Source organism: Vombatus ursinus, unplaced genomic scaffold, assembly GCF_900497805.2.
Source record: "Vombatus ursinus unplaced genomic scaffold, bare-nosed wombat genome assembly UNPS02014810.1, whole genome shotgun sequence".
Taxonomy (NCBI): Eukaryota; Metazoa; Chordata; class Mammalia; order Diprotodontia; family Vombatidae; genus Vombatus; species Vombatus ursinus.
In genome coordinates, this window is record NW_020954588.1 from 27,609,311 (window position 1) to 27,627,503 (window position 18,193).

General features: G+C 41.6%; 1 protein-coding gene across 1 annotated transcript; it reads left to right on the forward strand.

The window, feature by feature from the left end:
* The first annotated feature begins 518 nt into the window (after positions 1 to 518).
* TNFSF10 (TNF superfamily member 10) lies at positions 519 to 16,885 on the forward strand. The gene is made up of 5 exons (XM_027875801.1): positions 519 to 776; positions 3,849 to 4,004; positions 4,116 to 4,155; positions 7,125 to 7,238; positions 15,582 to 16,885. Exons 1-5 carry the CDS (start codon positions 639 to 641, stop codon positions 16,031 to 16,033), a joined length of 900 nt encoding a protein of 299 aa, XP_027731602.1. The 5' UTR covers positions 519 to 638; the 3' UTR covers positions 16,034 to 16,885.
* Positions 16,886 to 18,193: the final 1,308 nt, after the last annotated feature.

The following is an 18,193-nucleotide window of genomic DNA, read 5'->3' on the forward strand; positions in this document are numbered from 1 at the left end:
GCAACATGACTACTACGGAAATATATTTGCACCTTGAATCCTTTCTCCTCCTCTTCACCCACTCTCTTATAGGCTCTTTTCTTCCTTTTGAGACCACATGGATCACTTTCCCCTCATTTTTAGCCCTCTGATTTGACCCTAGCATATCACATACTGCCTCCTTCCATGTACCCTCCCATTGTAATGCAGTCAAACAAAAGTCTTTCTATCTCCAATGCCAGCCCTCTAGGCAGTAAGCTAACCCCCCCTTTTCTCTATATACAATATATAATATATACATAATATAATATACAAAGTATACAACACATGATACGTAATTATATATATGATACACACAACACATGAGAGACACACACATACACACAATCCCCCAAACCTCAATCCTAAGGATTTAGAGTTTTCTAAGACTCTGACTACCTTCTAGTAAAAACACCTGGGACCTTTCCCAAAGGACCCCCTTGATTTTTCTCTTATTTCTCGACCAAACAGGTAGTTTCGGTTTCCCAAGAGGACTTCCTTAAAACACACCCACACACGACGCGCCTCCCCCGTTCCACCCGACTCCAAGTTTGCACAGCTCCCAAGTCGTCCTACTCTGCTCTGTGGCTGGCAGCTGCGGGCTGGCGGCAGCTCTCGTTATGTCCTTGAAGACCCTCATCTCCAGGGATGGCCCCAGCCTTAGCCAAGCCTGTGGGCTGCTCTTCCTCTTCCCGCTGATGGTCCAAGTCTTATTGTTTGCCGCCACTTACCTCTACTTCACTAATGAGCTGAAGCAGGTCAGTACAGTGGGCTGGGGAAGCCTGTGTTTGCAGGGAGCTTGGAATAGAGCGAGGCAGCAAACATCTGCTCCCCGCCCCGCCCCGCCCCGCTTCCCTCCCCGGCCTTCCAGGGCTCCCAGTCCGAGCAGATGCCTCGGGGGTGGGGCGGGGGTAGGGCTGAGGGTGGGCACTGGGGCACCTTCAGAGTCATCTCTCACCTGGGAGACTGAGCTGTCCCCCTCAGCCTTGCTAAGGTGATTTCTGAAAGTCCCTGAGCTGTGCGCCTCAGAGGGGAGGGGCAACTGCTAAGTGGCAGTAGAAAAGGAGGAGTGAGTTGGAAAGCTCTCCCGAACCCAACTGGTTGTTGAAAGCTTGCAAAAGAGGATATGTCTAGACAGCTTTGCCACTTCTTATCTGGTGATTCCGTGTATTTGGAGTCCGAGGGCTTGGATTCCTATCCTGCCTTGGACATTTATTAGCTGCATGACCATGGGGACTTTGTAAAATGAGAGCACTGCCCGAGATGACCCCCGAGGTCCCTCCCAGCTCTTATCTCTGCACTGTGCAGACCTTTGTGGCTTTTGGACCCTCCCTAGTGGTCCCACCCTGACCTTTCCCCATGCCTGGGTAAATACTGGCAGCTGAACCACTCACCCAAACAAAGAGAATCTAGGTGGTGCAGTGCAGTCCCACCAGGGGCCTAGAGTCAAGAAGACTCAAATCCAGCTTCAGTTTCTTCCTTTCTGTGGGCCTCTGGGCTTAACTTCTGTTTGCCTCAGTTTCTTCATTTGCAAAATGTGTCTAATAACAGCACCTACCTTCCAGGGTAGTTATGAGGATCAAGTGAAATAATATTTGTAAAAGTGATTTGCAAATTTCAAAGTGTTATAAAATGCTAGCTCTTTCAATGAACAGAGTTTCAGAATAATGTGAACCAATCCCTAGGGACTGCCAGACCAGCTGCTACTGGTCTCTATCACTTGTACAACATAACAACCAAGCAATCAACAAGTATATACCTTATAAGTACCTACTGTGTGCCAGCACAGTGCTAGATACTGGAGATACAAATCTAAAAGTGAATTTGCCTCGGCCCTCATAGAGTGTCTATTTTATTGGAGAGCTACAGAATGTGTGCAAGATATACACAAAATCAATCCAAGGTGATGGGGAGGGGGAGCACTGGGGCATTAAGAGGCAGCTCTAGAGCTGATCCCTAGGGATTCTAAGAGGGGAGACCTTTCAGGGCAGAGACTTAGGTTTCTGTCTTTACATCCCCAGCACCCAGCATAGGAGATACTGGATAAGGGTTTTTGTAATGAATGTGAAATGAATCCCAGAAAACAATTTAACCCTTGGTGGGATAGAGATCAGGACTATGCTGGTATAGGGAGATTGTAGTAGTCAACAAGCATTTATTAAGGGCTTACTATGTGCCCAGCACCGTGCTAAGCACTACAGAAACCAAAAGAAAAAAAAAAAAGGAAAGAAAAAGAAAAACACTCCCTGCCCCCAAAGAGTTTACATCCTAATGGGAGAGACAAAATTGAAGTAATTAGGTACATGCAAGATACATAGTAGCAGATGAAGGCAATATGAAAGGAGAGGCAGCAGCAGCTGCTAGGCACTGGGAAGTCCGTCCTGCAGAAGGTGGTATTTAAGCTGAGTCTTGAAGGAAGCTGAAGAAACCAAACAGCAGAGGTAAGGAGCAGGGAGAGTACTCCTAGGTGAGAGCACAGCCAGGGCAAAGGCTTAAAGGCTGGATGTTTGAAAAACTGCAAGTAGGTCAGGAAGTTGGCTAGTGGAAGAGAGTAAAGTATAAGTAAGAAATATTCTTCCAACATACTTTCTTTGTGATTTCTAACCTCAGACAGTTGGCCAGAGTTTTGAGAGGTAAAGTATCAGGGGAAGGATTTGAACCCAGGCCCTCTGATTCCTCCGCCAGCGTTCTTTCCACTGCACCAGTAAGTCAGCTGGCATTGCTGGAGGCACATTGAGGTTAAGTAGCTGGTTCATGGTCACAGCAAGTTAGCATCTGATGTGAGATTTGCACCAAGCATCACCCAGTTGTTTAGTGATGAATTGAATTCACTCATTTACCAGTCAATCAACAAACATTTATTGAAGTCTTTTTATGTGCTAGGTAATGTTCTGGGGTCTGGGGGTTCAAGGACAAAGATGAAACAATCCCTGCATTTAAGGAACTTCTATTCTAAAAGGGTAGAGAGCATATTGTACCACCCATCTATTGAACACCTCTTTTTTGTAGGGAACATAGGATTATAGATTTACAGAGACTGTAGAGGGCCAGCAAGTCTAATTCCTTCCTTTTACAGATGAGGAAACTGAGACCTAAGGAAGGTAAGTGACTTGCTCAGGGTCACACAGGTAGTCAGTGTTTGAGGAAGGATTTGAATTCAGGTTTTGCTGACCCTAAAACCAGAGTTCTAGAGCAGGGAGAGACTGCAAAGGTGGTCTGGTCCAATCCCCTCATTTTATAGATAAGGAATAAAAGCCCCGGGAGAGTGAGAGACTAGCTCAGCCTAGATTCTCTTTCCTCTATTACACAGGCTTAGAGACAGGGGTTTATTTTACCTAGTGGAATGGAATGAAAAACCATTTATTCTACACCTACTTATTATGTGTCAAGTATATTCTGAGGATATGATAGAAAACTGAGATCTTCCCTGCCCTCAAGGAGCTCCCATTCTAATATGGAGGGGGAGGGGTGAGAAACAACACTTAGAGGAGGGCTCTTACTTCTACCAAGAGGACTGTGGGATTAAGGGGAGTGTAGTGGAACTCTGGGATATCTCCAGGGAAAATGGGGATGTAGGGGCCAGCCTTCAGCTGATGGTGAATGTTCTATACATGGTAGAAACTGGGCAGTGGGTAAGGGGTTGGGAAAAGAATCAGTTGGGAGTTCTCACCTCAGTTCTCACCACGGCTAGTTAGAGGGTTGGGCAGGGGGAAGGAATAGGGTGTGGACTATGCAAAATTTATTTCTGAAATTGAAACCAGTTGCTATTGTGTGTCTAAAGGATATCCAGGAATATAGCTCCTAATGTTGTTATGATATAACTTTCCCAGTTGGCACAGCTACAAGATGCAAATTCTCAAAGCAGCCTGGAGTGTCTTACAAAGGAATACTTGGGAGCCAGGCTGGGTGACCCCAGTGGTGATGCAGAACAGGAAGACCTCCCATGCCTGCAGTTCAAATGGCAGCTCCAGCAGTTGATTAGGAAGGTAGGTCATTCAGTCAACAAGCATTTCCTGGTTAGGGGCTGGGCTCACCAAACTATGAACAAAACAACCCTGCCTGGACTTCTAAATAAAATTATTTGATCCTATTTGCAGGAACTTTTGACAATCTACAAGGATTCTTCTGCAAGTCAAGGTAGAAACAGTTTTTATTGGAATTCCTTGTTTACTTAAAAATATTGTCTGACCATCTGTATTCTTACATGGTGGGCATCCTTTGAATCTGCTTCCATCCCCTTGAATCCCTTAGTTCCATCCGCTGCCCTTTCCCCCTCCCCTAATCTGATAAACAGACTCCCTTTCTTCATAGGCGAACCCTTTCCTCTACCATCCCTCTCCACAAGTAAACCCCTTCCCACTGGCTCCTATATCCCCATCTTTCCTGGAGAATCCCAGGGTTCCATTCTACTGACCCTGCCAAACCCACTCTGCATCTCTAATGGGGACAATCATTCTTTCACAACCAAATCCCAGGTGGGGTCACTGAAGAAGAAGCACTTGGGAAATCCCAGAGCACTACCTAAATGTGAGTTACAATGATAATCTTACTATCCTTCATGAGCATCATTGTTCCTACTGTCCGTGGGATGCCCAGGAGCCAGTGGGTTCTCCTTCAGCAGCAGCTGGATGGCCCCTTGTGGGAAATTTTGGAGGGGAGATTCCTGTTTATAGGATCCCGGGATGTAGAAGGACCTTGGAGTCCACTGAGACCAACTCTCTCATTTTAAAGATTAGAAAACTGAAGCTGAGGGAAGTTAGCTGAGTGATTCCTGGAATCACACATCTGGGAAGAATGTGAAGCAAGATTTTGACTCGGGTCTTGTTGACCCCAAATCTATCCACTACTCCACCTAGCTGTCCGGTTATCAGTCATCAGTTGGACTGAATGACCTTTGAATGAACATTTGGAGTTAGATGACATCAACTCTGAAATTCTGTGATTCCATTATAAAGTTTGTTTCATTTTCACTTATACTGTGGCTCCTCCTGTATCCTTCTGGTTGCTCTGATTTTTTTGGTCCAAGCCTATGATTTCATTGATGTGGAAAACTCTCATTGTGGAAAGACTTTGTAGTCTCAAAGAGCTGCCTGGGACCCTGAAGGGTTAAGGAACTTATCCAGGGTCAAAGAACAAATCCATGCAAGATGCAAGACTTGAATCTAGGTGCTTTTGGCTCCAAGGCCAGACCTCTATCCACTTAGTCATCCGGTTACCGTTACCAGTTGATTATTTCATAGGAAGTGGAGCCAGGCCTGTAACATCTCTCCATTGTGTGTCTGCATATAGAGCATCTGGGTTCTCCTTTATGTTGTCTTCCTGGGGATATAGGGAAGAGCAGTTAGGCCAAAGAATGGTGAGGAAATAGAATCTCAGAATGGCTGCAGGTGTTGTCTTGGGTTTTACTTAGCCCTGATCTCAGTCAGCCCTGATCTGATGAGTGGACAGTCTCCTTTTCTGCAGAAGGAAGGAATTCCCATTGAGAAGGAAAGAGTTTCCCCAGATGTCCAGACAGAGGAACTGGTCACTTGCACCTAAGACAAGAACCTGAGTGTTTGACACCTGAACCATGGAGTTGCCAAGTTATCTCCCATGGCCTTGCTACTTCATTTTCTTTTTCCTTTTTAATATGCTTTTATGTATTTCATTAAATATTTCCCAATTACATGTAAAAGAATTTTTAACATTCATTTTTAAAAATTTTAAGTTCCAAATTCTCTCTTTCTTTTCTTCCCCTCCTTCCTCCTTTAAAAGGAAAGCAATTTGACATCAATTACACTTGAGTGGTCATGCAAAACACATTTCCTTATTAGCAGTGCTGTGAAAGAAAACACAGACAAAAAAAAAACCAAGAAAAATAAAGAAAGAAAAGAAAAAGAAAGAATACTTCATATATATTTTCAAACTTGGGAGGATGGGTCTCTCTTTAAAATTATTCTTCAATTAGTAATAGACATCATAGGTCTCTTACTAGCCATTCAAAGACCTTGCTTGATTTCCCAAACACATTTTGGGAGACGTAACGTGGACCTGAGAGGACACTTGGCATAGCAGATATCGGAGGCCCTTTAGAATAAAAAAGACCCGAATTTGGACCCTACCTCTGACACATGCTTGATGTATGAACATAGGTAATTCACCTAAGCTCTCAGTGCCCCAGGGTATTCTCCAAGGCTAGTGGAATTTCTGAATACCACCCAGAAAAAAGAGCTGATCAGTAAGAAAATTCCTTTTACCGAAATGCATTTTCAAGCCAGATCATTGTAATGTAAGCTAGTTACAAGAAACTCCATATTTAGAAATAGCTAGTAATATAGGTTTGCAAAGTGACTGGCACATTTTATTTCATTTGATCCTCATAATAACTGGGGGATGCAGGTGCTATTATAATCCCCATTTCACAGATGAGGGAACTGAGACAGAGAGAGCTTAAGTGATTTGCCTAAGGTCACTAAACTAAGTAAGTTTCTGAGGTAGGATTTGAACTCAGGTCCTCCTGACTCCAAGTTCTGAGTTCTAGCCACTGAAACAACCACCTCGAAGCCTATTTAGTACCAAAGTGCAAATATCTGAGACAACGGGAGGTATTATGAGCTATTTAATAGTTCTGAAAGTTTTATTCCAATGGGCATGAAGGTACCCTTGGATCTTACAAGTACACCAATGTGCTTTAGGTCCTGGTTAGTTCCACTAAGCTAGAAGGGCTTGGGAGTACAGGTGGATAATGTTGTTCTAAGACAAACATAGCTAAGTTTGGGGAGGGTCATTACTCAAAGATTGTCCACCACGAGGGAAGAGTTTTTTGTGCTTCTGTCTGCCTCAGTTTCCTCAAAAAATGGAGATAATAATAGCATCTACCTTAATAGGATGTTGTGAGGATAAAATGAGAGAATATTCGTAAAAGCTCTGAGCACATAGTAGGCAGTTAATAAAAATGCTTGTTCCTTCACCCCTCCCCCAAGCTTCCTTCCAGCCTTACTGAGTGATGGGACTGTCTTTGGAAACATGGTCTAGTTTTTAAGATCTTCTGGGATTGGCATCTGTTGACTTTAAGGTTAATTTCAGTGGTTGGACCAGTGCACTAACCATTCTTTCTTTCCTTCTAGATAAGAGTCAGAACAACCCTTTTGGAGCCAGAGAAAAGTTTAATCAGAGTGCTGTCCAGAGAGTAGCAGCTCATCTCACTGGAAACAGGCAGATGAGTTCTCCCTTTTCTAGAAGTAAGACGCTTACCTAACATGTGATTTTTTTTTAATTTCAACTCAATTTGGTTATATTAAGTGATAGCAGTTTGCAAGGATCTGGGCTAAGATGGGGATAGAAAGAAGAAAGGAGCTGATAATCTAGTGAGGAGGGCTTAAGATAAACATACAAAATGAGCACAGTGTAAAATAGAAAGCAAAGATCCAGAAGAAAAGCTCTGAGAAAATTTGAGGAGGAAGAGAACAGTTTTTTTTGGGGGGGGGGGGGGGAGATGAGGAAAGCGGCCCTAAGATGGGCTCTTTTTTAAAATTATTTTTATTCTGAATTTAATGAACACGAATAAAATAAAATGGAAGAGAACGTTTCCATATAAAAAGCTGAACAGGAAAAGAGGGTAAGTGAAAACATGAATCTCTCTTATATATAGCTTGCTTTAAAAAAATACATAATAAATTCAACCTCATGCTTTTCAAAGGTGTCCTAGTCGTCTGCTTCCTTCTGAACTTTTTTCTTCTAGGAGGTTTCAAAAATGCTTCAATGATGCTGTTTTCTAAGAAAGAGGATTTCAATGGGTGGACAAGAGGAAGGAGTGTATTCTAGCCATAGAGGGTAGCCTGCATATTCACAAAGATGATAGAGCTCAATGAATAACTAATAGTACACATTGGAATATAGACTGTATGAAAGGGAGACATGTGAAATGAGGCTAGATTGGAGTGTGTCCCTGGAGGACCTGAAATCCCAGGCTAAGGAGTATATGTGTTATCCTAGATATAATAGGGTGGCTATAGTGAGCCAGGCCTGGAGTCAGGGAGACTCCTAAGTTCAAATCTGGCCTCAGACACTTACTAGCTGTGTGACCCTGGGCAAGTCACTTAACCCTGTTTGCCTCAGTTTCTTCATCTGTAAAATGAACTGGAGAAGAGAACGGCAAACCACTCCAGTATATTTGCCAAGAAAATCCCAAATGGGGACATGAAGAGTCAGACATGACTGAAATGATTCAAACAAAGGTCCACTAGAAGTAGTTTTTGAGCAGGTCAGACCTGTGAGTATGGCCTTGGATGATTTTGGCGGCTAGATGAAGGATAGATTAGAGCAGGGATTGAGGTAGGAAGATCATTTAGGAGTCTATTGTGATAATCCAAGGGAGGGATGATGCATGCTTGAACAAGGCTAGTAGCTGTATAAGTCAAGAGTAGGGGACAAAGTTGAGGGATATTGGGAAGGTGGCATGGACAGAAATTGGCAAATCATTAACTGGAAGGTAAGTGAGAAAGGCAAAGGACCTGGCTTCAACCCTGAGTTCTATCACTTATTACCCTGAGGATAATCATCCACCATCTCTGACCTTAATTTTCTTCAACTATAAAATGAGGGAGTTTGGACAAATCACATGAGAGGTTCCTTCCAGCTCTAAATCTTTGATCCTATCATCAGAGGTATGATAAAGAATCAATCAGAGATGAATAAAAGAGCCCCAAAGTAGCTAGGGTCAGGTTGATGGACTTTTTAATAGACTCAATCAACGTGGTTTTGTAACTTGGGAACTACTGAGATGGAGTAAATAGAGAAGGAGATGGGAGGGATAACCCAGATTCAAGAATTGTCCAATCTGGATATACAAGGACCTTGGAACGGAAGGCAGCACCTTGTTGAAATGGTTAATTAAAGGTTCAACATTGAAAGGAGGGAGCAAGGAGAGAGCCAGGGTGATGGATTAGAAGAACAGCAATGTAGAAAGGGCATGAGTTTATCATCATCATCAGTGAGCATTGATAAAGTGCTTCTCATGTGCTGGACTGGCACTGTGCAGGCTGAGGATGAAGAGGAACATTAGCAAGAGTGAGACAATGGGGCAAGTAAAGGGTGGGAGATTGAGATTAGGGAGGGCAATTCTAATGTTTGAACCAAAACCCATCGAAGTATGTGCCTGAAGGACACACAGCTCCTGAATATTTCTTTTTCCAGTTCCATGGCAGTCCATTCTGGGTGTGGGAAGATTTGGCTTACCTGCTCCCCTTATTCAAGGCAAATCTGAAAAATGAGCAAAGCTTTACATATTATTTATTATATATATTTTGTATTTACATGCTATGTCTTATATAATTATATTTTTTCATACATTGGACTGTAATATAGAGAGAATCCTGCCTGGATCTTACTTGCACTTCTCTCTTTTGATAAGATATCCATTTTATTTCACTTAAAAAAACTAAATTGTATCTTTTCAAGCAATAAAATCTGCCTTTTCTTCCTTCCACTTCCCCAAGCTCCCTCTTCCCCACTTTCATCAGTGCCTCAGTCTGTGGTCACTTGGCCTTCTATTCATATCAACCAATCAATCCATCAATAAGTATTTGTTAACCACTTGCTATGTTTGAGGTACTGTACTAGGCAATGACAACATTCGAAACCAGCTATTTATACTTATAGTCATGCCTGAAAATAGACACAGTCTCCTCTGTGTAACCTTCTGTGATCTCCCTAGCTGACGACCTCTTCCTCTACAATTATCCCAGATTACTTTGTCTGGATTTCTCCTTTAGCTAGGTGCGATCAACCTTGTTTATAATTATCTAGCGTCTTCCTGCTCAGAATTACGTTGTGTTAAGAGAGCCGGCCTTGGAGGCAGGAAAACCTGGTTTTAAGTCCCACATCCGACACATCCTGGCTATGTTGACTCCAAGTAAATTACATAAAGTCTCAGTGCCCCAAGATGACTCTAAAAGTGAGTTCTCAGTGAGAAGGTGCTGGCCAGTACTGGAAGCAGTTTCCTGTCCTGACGGAATAATCTGTCCAATCCATGTTCCTGTGTTTTACATATACTTATTTTTGTGTATGTCAGCTCCCCTAATGGGGAATGTAAACTCCTTGAGGGCAAGGATTATGTTGCTTTTGTCTTTTTATCCTTAGCTCCTAGCACAGTGCCTGACACATAGTAAGTGCTTAGTAAATGTTTGCTGATTGCTGTACATCGAACATCTTGAACATAGTCAGTGTTTTTCATTTCTTTGAGGGCAGAGACCATGTTTTTGCCTTTCTTTGTGTCTCTAACATTCAGTATGGTGCTTCATGGGATCAATATCTCTGCTAGTTACTGTCCAATACCTCTGTTCCTTCCCTCCTTTTTAAAATTGATCAGTCAACATTTATTAAGTGCCTACTGTGTACCAGGCACTGTGCTAGAGATATTAATACAAATAAAAACAAAGATAATCATTGCCCTCAAGGAGCTTGCAACGTAATGGGGGAAGGTGACACACAAGCAAAGGAGACTGACAAGAAACGGTCAGAGAGGTCATTCAATCAGACAAGAAGCATGTATTCATAAGAGACAGGGAGGAGAAGAACAGGGAGAAAGCAGTGTCAAGAAAATGTAGAAAGAAGCATATCAAGGAGAAAAGGGTAATCAAAGGCTGCAGAGGTCAAGAAGAAGGAAGTTGGAAAAAAAGGTCATTAGATAGGGCTATTAAGAGACCGTGGGTAACTTTAGATGGAACAATGTTGGTTGAATGATGAAGCTGGAAGCCAGGTTACAGAGTTAAGAAATGAGGGGGAGGCCCGGAAGTAGAGGCACCAATTCCAGATAGCTTTCTCAGGGTGTTTAGCCATGCATTCTCTAGATCTTTGTGCCGCAGTTGTGGGGGCTAGCTTGGCTGTACTTCTTTCTGCTTCTCAGCCATCTTGGCTGGTCTCCATGCACCATTTCTTCTCAGTCTCCGTTGCTTGATCTTTATTCAGGATGCACCTGCTAACTGTGAATGTCCCTGAAGGCTTTGTTCTAGGACTTTTTATCTTCTCCCTTTATACCAATTCACTTAATAATTTCATCAGCTCCCATGAATTGAATGATCATTCCTATGTAGTTAATTCTCAGATCTATTTTTCCTTCTCACTTGTCCTTCAGCTTTCATCTTCAACTGTTTCTGGGACATCTCAAACTAGGATGTCCCACATACATCTTAAACTCAGCATGTCCAAAACAATTCATTCTTTTTCTCCCCAAATCTTTCTCTCTTTGTAACCTGACTATGCTGACTTAGGCACCACCACGCTCCCAGTCACTCAAGCATGCAACCTCAACGTCTTACTCCACCCAAGCTGTTGCCATTCTAGAAAGATCTCTCTTCTATGTCTCCTCCCAATCCCCCGCTCTAATAACTGCCACCAACCCTAATGCAGGTCCTCATCACCTCATACCTGGACTGCTACAAAGAGTCTTCTGGTTGGCCTTCTTTCCTCAAGTCTTTTCCCACTCCAGTGCATCTCTACCCACTTATCAAAGTGATCTTCCAAAAGTATAGGTCTGACCATGCCGTTCCCTTATTTAATAAACTCCAGTGGTTGCCTATAACCTCCAGAATCAAATATAAAACCTTCTATTGGGCTTTAAAGAAAAAAACAACAACCACCCACCTTTAATAACCTGCCCCTTCCCACCTTCTTAGATCCTACTCCTCTCCATATACTCTATAATCCACTGACACTGGCCTCTTTGCTGTACTTCACACAAGACACTTGTTCTCACAACTGGACATATTCACTGGCTGTTCTCCTTGCCTATAAATTCTCTCTCCTCATCTCTTCCTCTTAGCTTCCTGTCTTTCTCCAATCTCAGCTAAATCCCACCTTTGACAAGAAGCCTTTCCTAGTCTTCCTTAATCATACTGCCTTTCCTCTGAGATTACCTCCAATTTATTCTTTATGTGTTTTGTTTGGACATTCATTTTTTTTAAATTTTGAGTTACAAAATCTCTTCCTCCTTCCCCTCCCCCACTCACTGAAAAGACAAGCAATGTGATACTCATTTTACATGTGAAGTTATGCAAAATATATTTCTATACTAGCCATGTTGCAAACAAAACAAAACAAAACCCAAGAAATATAAAGTAAGTTTAAAAATATGTTTCAATCTGCCCTCAGACGTCATCAGTTCTCTCTCTGGAGGTGGATAACATTTTTCATTATGAATCTTTTGGAATTGTCTTAGTTCTTTGTACTGATCAGAGTAGCAAAGTCTTTCACAGTTGATCATTGTTACAATATTGTAGTTACTATGTACAATGTTCTACTGGTTCTGCTCACTTAATTTTGCATCAGTTCATATAAGACTTTCCAGGTTTTTCTGAATCCATTCCCTTCATCATTTCTTATAGCACGATAGTATTCCATCACAACCATAAAATACAACTTGTTTAGCCATTCTCAATTGATGGAGAGTCCCTCAATTTCCAATTCTTTGCCACCACCAAAAGAGCTGCTAGAAATATTTTTTACATATAAATCATTTTCCTTTTGCTTTGATCTCTATAGGATACAAGCCTAGGAGTGGTATTGCCAGATCAAAGGAAATACAGTTTTATGGCCCTCTGGCTATACACCTTCGGGTGTAGTTCCAAATTGTTCTTTAGAATGGTTGGATCTGGGGCAGCTAGGTGGCACACCAGCCCTGAAGTCAGGAGGGTCTCAGTTCAAATCTGACCTCAGACCAAACACTTGACACTTACTAGCTGTGTGACCCTGGGCAAATCACTTAACCCCAATTGCCTTAAAAAAAAATGGTTGGATCAGTTCACAACTCCAATCAACAGTGCAATTGTGTGCCTATTTTTCAACTTCTCCAGCATTGATTACTTTCCTTTTCTGTCATGTCAGCCAATCTGATGGGTGTAAAGTGGTACCTCAGAGTTGTTTTAATGTGCATCATTTCTCTAATTCTTATTGATTTAGAGCATTTTTCATATGACTATAGATAGCTTTGATTTCTTCTTCTAAAAACTGCCTGTTCATATCCTTTGACCATTTATCAATTAGAGAATGGCTTTTATTTTTATAAATTTGGTTCAGGTCACTACATGTTTGAGAGATGAAGCTTTTATTAGAGAAACACTGTAAAAAAATTTCCCCCGGTTTCCTGATTTCCTTTTAAATTTTGGCTGTATTGTTGTTTGCACAAAACCTTTTTAAATTTCATGTAATCTTACCTCCTATGATCCTCTCAATCTCTTGCTTGGTCATAAAGTCTTCCCTTATCCATAGATCTGACAGGTAAAATTTTGGAATATTGTCTCATTGTTATTATCTTTAATGAAGTTATTGATTATGTCTATGCTTTGTTCTTTGACCCACTAATTCTTTAGAATTAGATTATTTAGTTTCCAAATAATTTTTAATCTATGCTTCCAAGGCCCTTTATTGAAAGTAATTTTTATTGCATTATGGTTTGAAAAGTGTGCATTTAATATTTCTGGTTTTCTGCATTTGTTTGTGATGTCTTTATGCCCTAACACATGGTCAATTTTTGTGAAGGTGCCAGGCACAGCTGAGAAGGAGGTATATTCTTTCCTATTCCCATTCAGTTTTTTTCTGTACCCTTCTCCCTTCCACACTCACTTCCATAGATCCCATCAAACCCATAGTCAGTATAGGATCTGATATCAGCCATTAGTGCATCATGAAGCACGTAAGTCAGTAAAATGGAGGGGGCTTTTTTGCATATTGGAGCCTTCTTTAATGCAGGAATGAAAGACTTCATCCATTGGTCGTAGACTTTGAAGTTTCAGTGAGAAAGGGAGGGTGGTGTTTTGAGGAACAGATATTTTCCTGATCCTCAATATGGATGTTTCCTCATCCTTTATGTGGATATAATCTCACCAGCTCCCATGGCTTGAAATATCATCTCTATACTGATTCTCCGATCTTCCTATCCTGCCCTAGCCACTCTGCTGACCTCTTAAACTCAGCATGTCCGGAACTGAACTCATTATCTTTTCCCTTAAACCCTTGCCTGCTCTAAATTTCCCTGTCACTGTTGAGGACAGTATCATTCTCCCAGTCCCCCATGCTCACATCTTAGGTATCCTTTCTTCACTCCTCACACTCTCTCACCCCTCCATATTCAGTCTGATGCCAAGGTCTATTGATTCACCTCTGTGCCATTTCTTCTAACCCTGCCCTGACCTTGGTGTAGGCCCTCATCACCTCACACCTCGACTATTGCAGCAGCTGCTGGTGGATCTGTCTGTCTCAAGTCTCTCCCCACTCCAGCCCATCCTCCGTTCAGTTACCAAAGTGATTTTTCTAAAGGATAAGTCCATCCATGTCACCACCCCGCCCCCCGTTAAACTCTCGTGATTTTCTATTATATACAGGATCAAATATAAAAGCTTCTTTTTGGCATTCAAAACCTTTCCTAACCCAGACCTCCCCTGCCTCACTTTCTCAATCTTCTTACACCTTACTCTCTACTTTGTACTCTTTGATCCAGTGACCCTGACTGTTCACAAACAAGACACTCTATCTCTTGGCTCCCCACATTTTCTTTGGTTGTTGTCCATGCCTGGAATGTTCTCCCTCCTCATCTTTACCTATTGGCTTCCCTGGCTTCCTTCAAGAACCAACTAAAATCCCACCTTATACAGGAAGCCTTTGCCAACCTCTGTTAATTATAGTGTCTTCTGTCTTCTATTTCCTATTTGTTCTGTATATTGCTTGTTTGTACATTTTTATTTGCTTGTTTTTTATCCCTACTAGATTGTAAGCTCATTCAGGGCAGGGACTGTCTTTTGCTTCTTTCTGTGTATTCAGTGGTTGGTAGAGTGCCTAGAATATAGTAGATGCTTAATAAATGCATATTGACCAAATGACTTAACAAGATGTGCAGAATTCTCACTTTCACTTACATTTAATTTATAATTTCTCTTATTGTTGCTTCCAACTGTGGAAAAACTGACCTTTGGACCAGGTCATGGAGACTGATTTCTAAGGGCCGAAGATTAGAGTGATGGGAAACTTTATGACAGATGCAAAGTGTTTGTATCCAGATGGCTAGATGGCATAGTGAATATGCTGGATTTGGAGGCAGGAAGACCTGAATTCAAGTTTTGTTCTATACATTTACCAGCTTTGTGACCCTAGAGAGTTCACTTAACTTTCTTCAGCCTCAGTTTCCACAACTGTCAAATGGGTTTAATAATAGACTACCTCACAAAGGTGGGGGTTTTTTTGACTTTTTTTTTTTGGTGATGTAGTTGGGGTTAAGTGACTTGCTCAGGGTCACACAGCTAGTAAGTGTCAAGTGTCTGAGTCCAGATTCAAACTCAGGTCCTCCTGACTCCAAGGGTGGAGCTCTATCCACTACACCACCTAGCTGCCCCTACCTCACAAAGTTTTTTGTGAAGATCAAATAAGATAACGTATGTAAAGCACTTGGTAAATCTTAACGTGATATGTAAATGTCAGTTATTATTATCATATTCTTAATAACAAAATGTACTTGGGGTTAATGAATTGTCTGCTTGTGCTCCAATAGCAGCTTCTATGAATGCTTTTCTCTCTTGCTCTTTTCAATTGTCTAGGTTCATTGCTTGGAAGAGCCTTGGGTTGGAAAATCAAATACTGGGAATCTTCAAGGAAAGGACATTCATTCCTCCATAATGTGGATGTGGTGGATGGTGAGCTCATCATTTCTCAAACTGGATACTATTATATCTATTCCCAAACCTACTTTCGGTTCCAGGAGCTGGAAGGAAGTTCTGTCTCAGCTTTGAGTGAAGAGAGGAGTAAACAGCCCAAACAACTGGTCCAATACATTTACAAAGTGACAAGTTACCCAGAACCCATCCTACTCTTGAAAAGCGTAAAGACTAGCTGTTGGTCTAAAAATTCAGAATATGGACTCTATTCCATTTATCAAGGCGGAGTGTTTGAGCTCAGGGAGAATGAAAGAATCTTTGTATCTGTCAGCAATGAAAAATTGATTGATATGGACAAAGAAGCTAGTTTTTTTGGCGCTTTTCTCATTGGCTAAATACTCATAATTACATATCTAAAAAGTAGCCACCACTACCATTCTACCTGCTGCATGAGACATAATGACAACAGACTTTCTGGCGAATGATCTTATTAACAATGAGATCTGGCAGTCACCCGATAAATACACACTTACTAGCACCTACTAGGTGCTACTAGCACCTACTAGGTTATCAGTCACTGTGCTAAGTACTGCAGATACTAATATGAAAAAGAAATACAGTCCCTGATCTGAAGAAGCTTAAAATTTAATGGGAGAAGACAAGGCACAAAAAGAAGGGAAGGAGGGAAGGGGTAAGGAACCCACATCCACAGCGTGATGTCTAAGCCAAAGGAGTGAGGCGAGGTGGGAACTGAAGAGATGGCTGGCCCGGGGGGAGCCCTTTTTAAATGGGGCCTTGGGACTAGCTCTTTGTTCTGTCTTCTAGCCCCAGTTCCAAGTGTTATAGAAATAGCAGCATTGGGGAGTGGATGTGGTATAGTAGCAGGTCATCTGCTTTTGCTACCACCAAAAGTTCTACAAATAATTTAGCATATATGGTTCCCTTAGCCTATTTGTAATTTCATTCCAAGTCTATGACCTTTGCTAGTTCTTCTAACACAGCACTCTGATTGTCTACCACTGATGAATGACTGCTTATCAACAGTGTTTACACACTGAAGGGCGGACAGTAAGAAGAGGAAAGCACCCGAGTATTATTATGTTGTTCTTATGACCCGAACTGTCCATCTGCTCAGTCCTTTTCAGGGACATCACTATAGATCCTTTTGAAAAAAATGCCCTTTTCAGGGGGCAGCTAGGTGAAGCGGCGGATGGAGCACCGGCCCTGAAGTCAGAAGGACCTGAGTTCAAATCTGGCCTCACACCAAATACTTGGCACTTACTAGCTGTGTGACCCTGGGCAAGTCAACCCCAATTGCCTTAAAAAAAAATGTCCTTTTCTGCATTCTTTTAGAAGGACTTACTATCTTCTTATCAGTGACCTTTATGAGGTATATATAATTCTAGTAATGGAATTTCTGGATCAAAGTGTATGGGCATTTTAGTGACAGTGACCTCATTCTCTCTGCCTCCAAATCTTTCAAACAGATCTAGAAAATATTGTGGATCAGATTATTATCAGAAAATCCGATTTTTAAAAAAATCACAGCGAATCATTTTTCTAGCCCAAGTTGCCGGAAGGAGAGATGTCTGCGGACACATTATCATATTCTGGCTGCTCTATGGATCCCTAACTAGTTTGGAGTCACAGATCCAGGAATGACAGAGCAGGGGACCTGATCCCAGGGTTGCCATTCCAGGATGAGGGTTGGTCTAAGTTTAAAATGGCCAGCTAAGAATAGCTTCTGCTTTGATAGTTTTCAATGCTATATTCCTAAGAATGAGCCTTTTTGGGGACATAGCTTGACACAATGAAGAACTGCAAAAGGGGAAGTTAGGTGGTACGGTGAATAGAGTATCTTCCCTGGCTGGAGTCAAGAGGATCTCAATTCAAATTTAGCCTCGACACTTACTAGCTGTGTGATTCTGGATAAGTCACTTACCCTTGGTTGTCTAAAAAAAGGTATGTGTGTGTGTGTGTGTTTGCAAAGGAGTTTGCAAAGACTACCTGTCAAATGTCTGTAAATTCATGTACTTTTTTGTTCTATTTTTTTTAAAAAATGGTTATTTTTTTATTTTTTTACCACCTAAATTTCTCCTGTATTTCTCCCTTCCCCCTCCTAGAGAGCCATCCCATAAAATAAAGTATTTGTTTCTTTTTCCTTTCTTTATTTTTAACATTTAACATTTCTTTCCCTCCCTGTAGCCCTTCCCCCACCCACTGAGAAGTCAAGAAATATGATATCAATTATACATATGAAGTGATAGCTGTGTGACCCTGGGAACAGAGTTATTTATTCTTTTTGCCTCAATTTCCTCATCTGTAGAATGATATCACCTACTACCCAAGGTTTTTGTGAGGATCAAACAAGATAATAATTGTAAAGCTGTGCTTGGTACGTAATAAGTACTATATAAATGTTAGCTATCATTATTATTATTATCCCACAACCATTCCGGCATTGACTATTCCTATCTTTTGTCATCTTTGCCAATTTGCTAGGTGTGAAGTGAAAAGTGATTAATTTTTTTGAAGGAAAAAAGAAAGAGGAAGAA

Excerpts from the sequence above, each read along its gene's own strand:
- TNFSF10 (XM_027875801.1), top strand. The coding sequence starts at position 639 with ATGTCCTTGAAGACCCTCATCTCCAGGGATGGCCCCAGCCTTAGCCAA. Across the intron at positions 4,005-4,115 it reads TCCAGCAGTTGATTAGGAAG|GAACTTTTGACAATCTACAA; the intron begins GTAGGTCATTCA and ends TCCTATTTGCAG. Across the intron at positions 7,239-15,581 it reads GAGTTCTCCCTTTTCTAGAA|GTTCATTGCTTGGAAGAGCC; the intron begins GTAAGACGCTTA and ends TCAATTGTCTAG.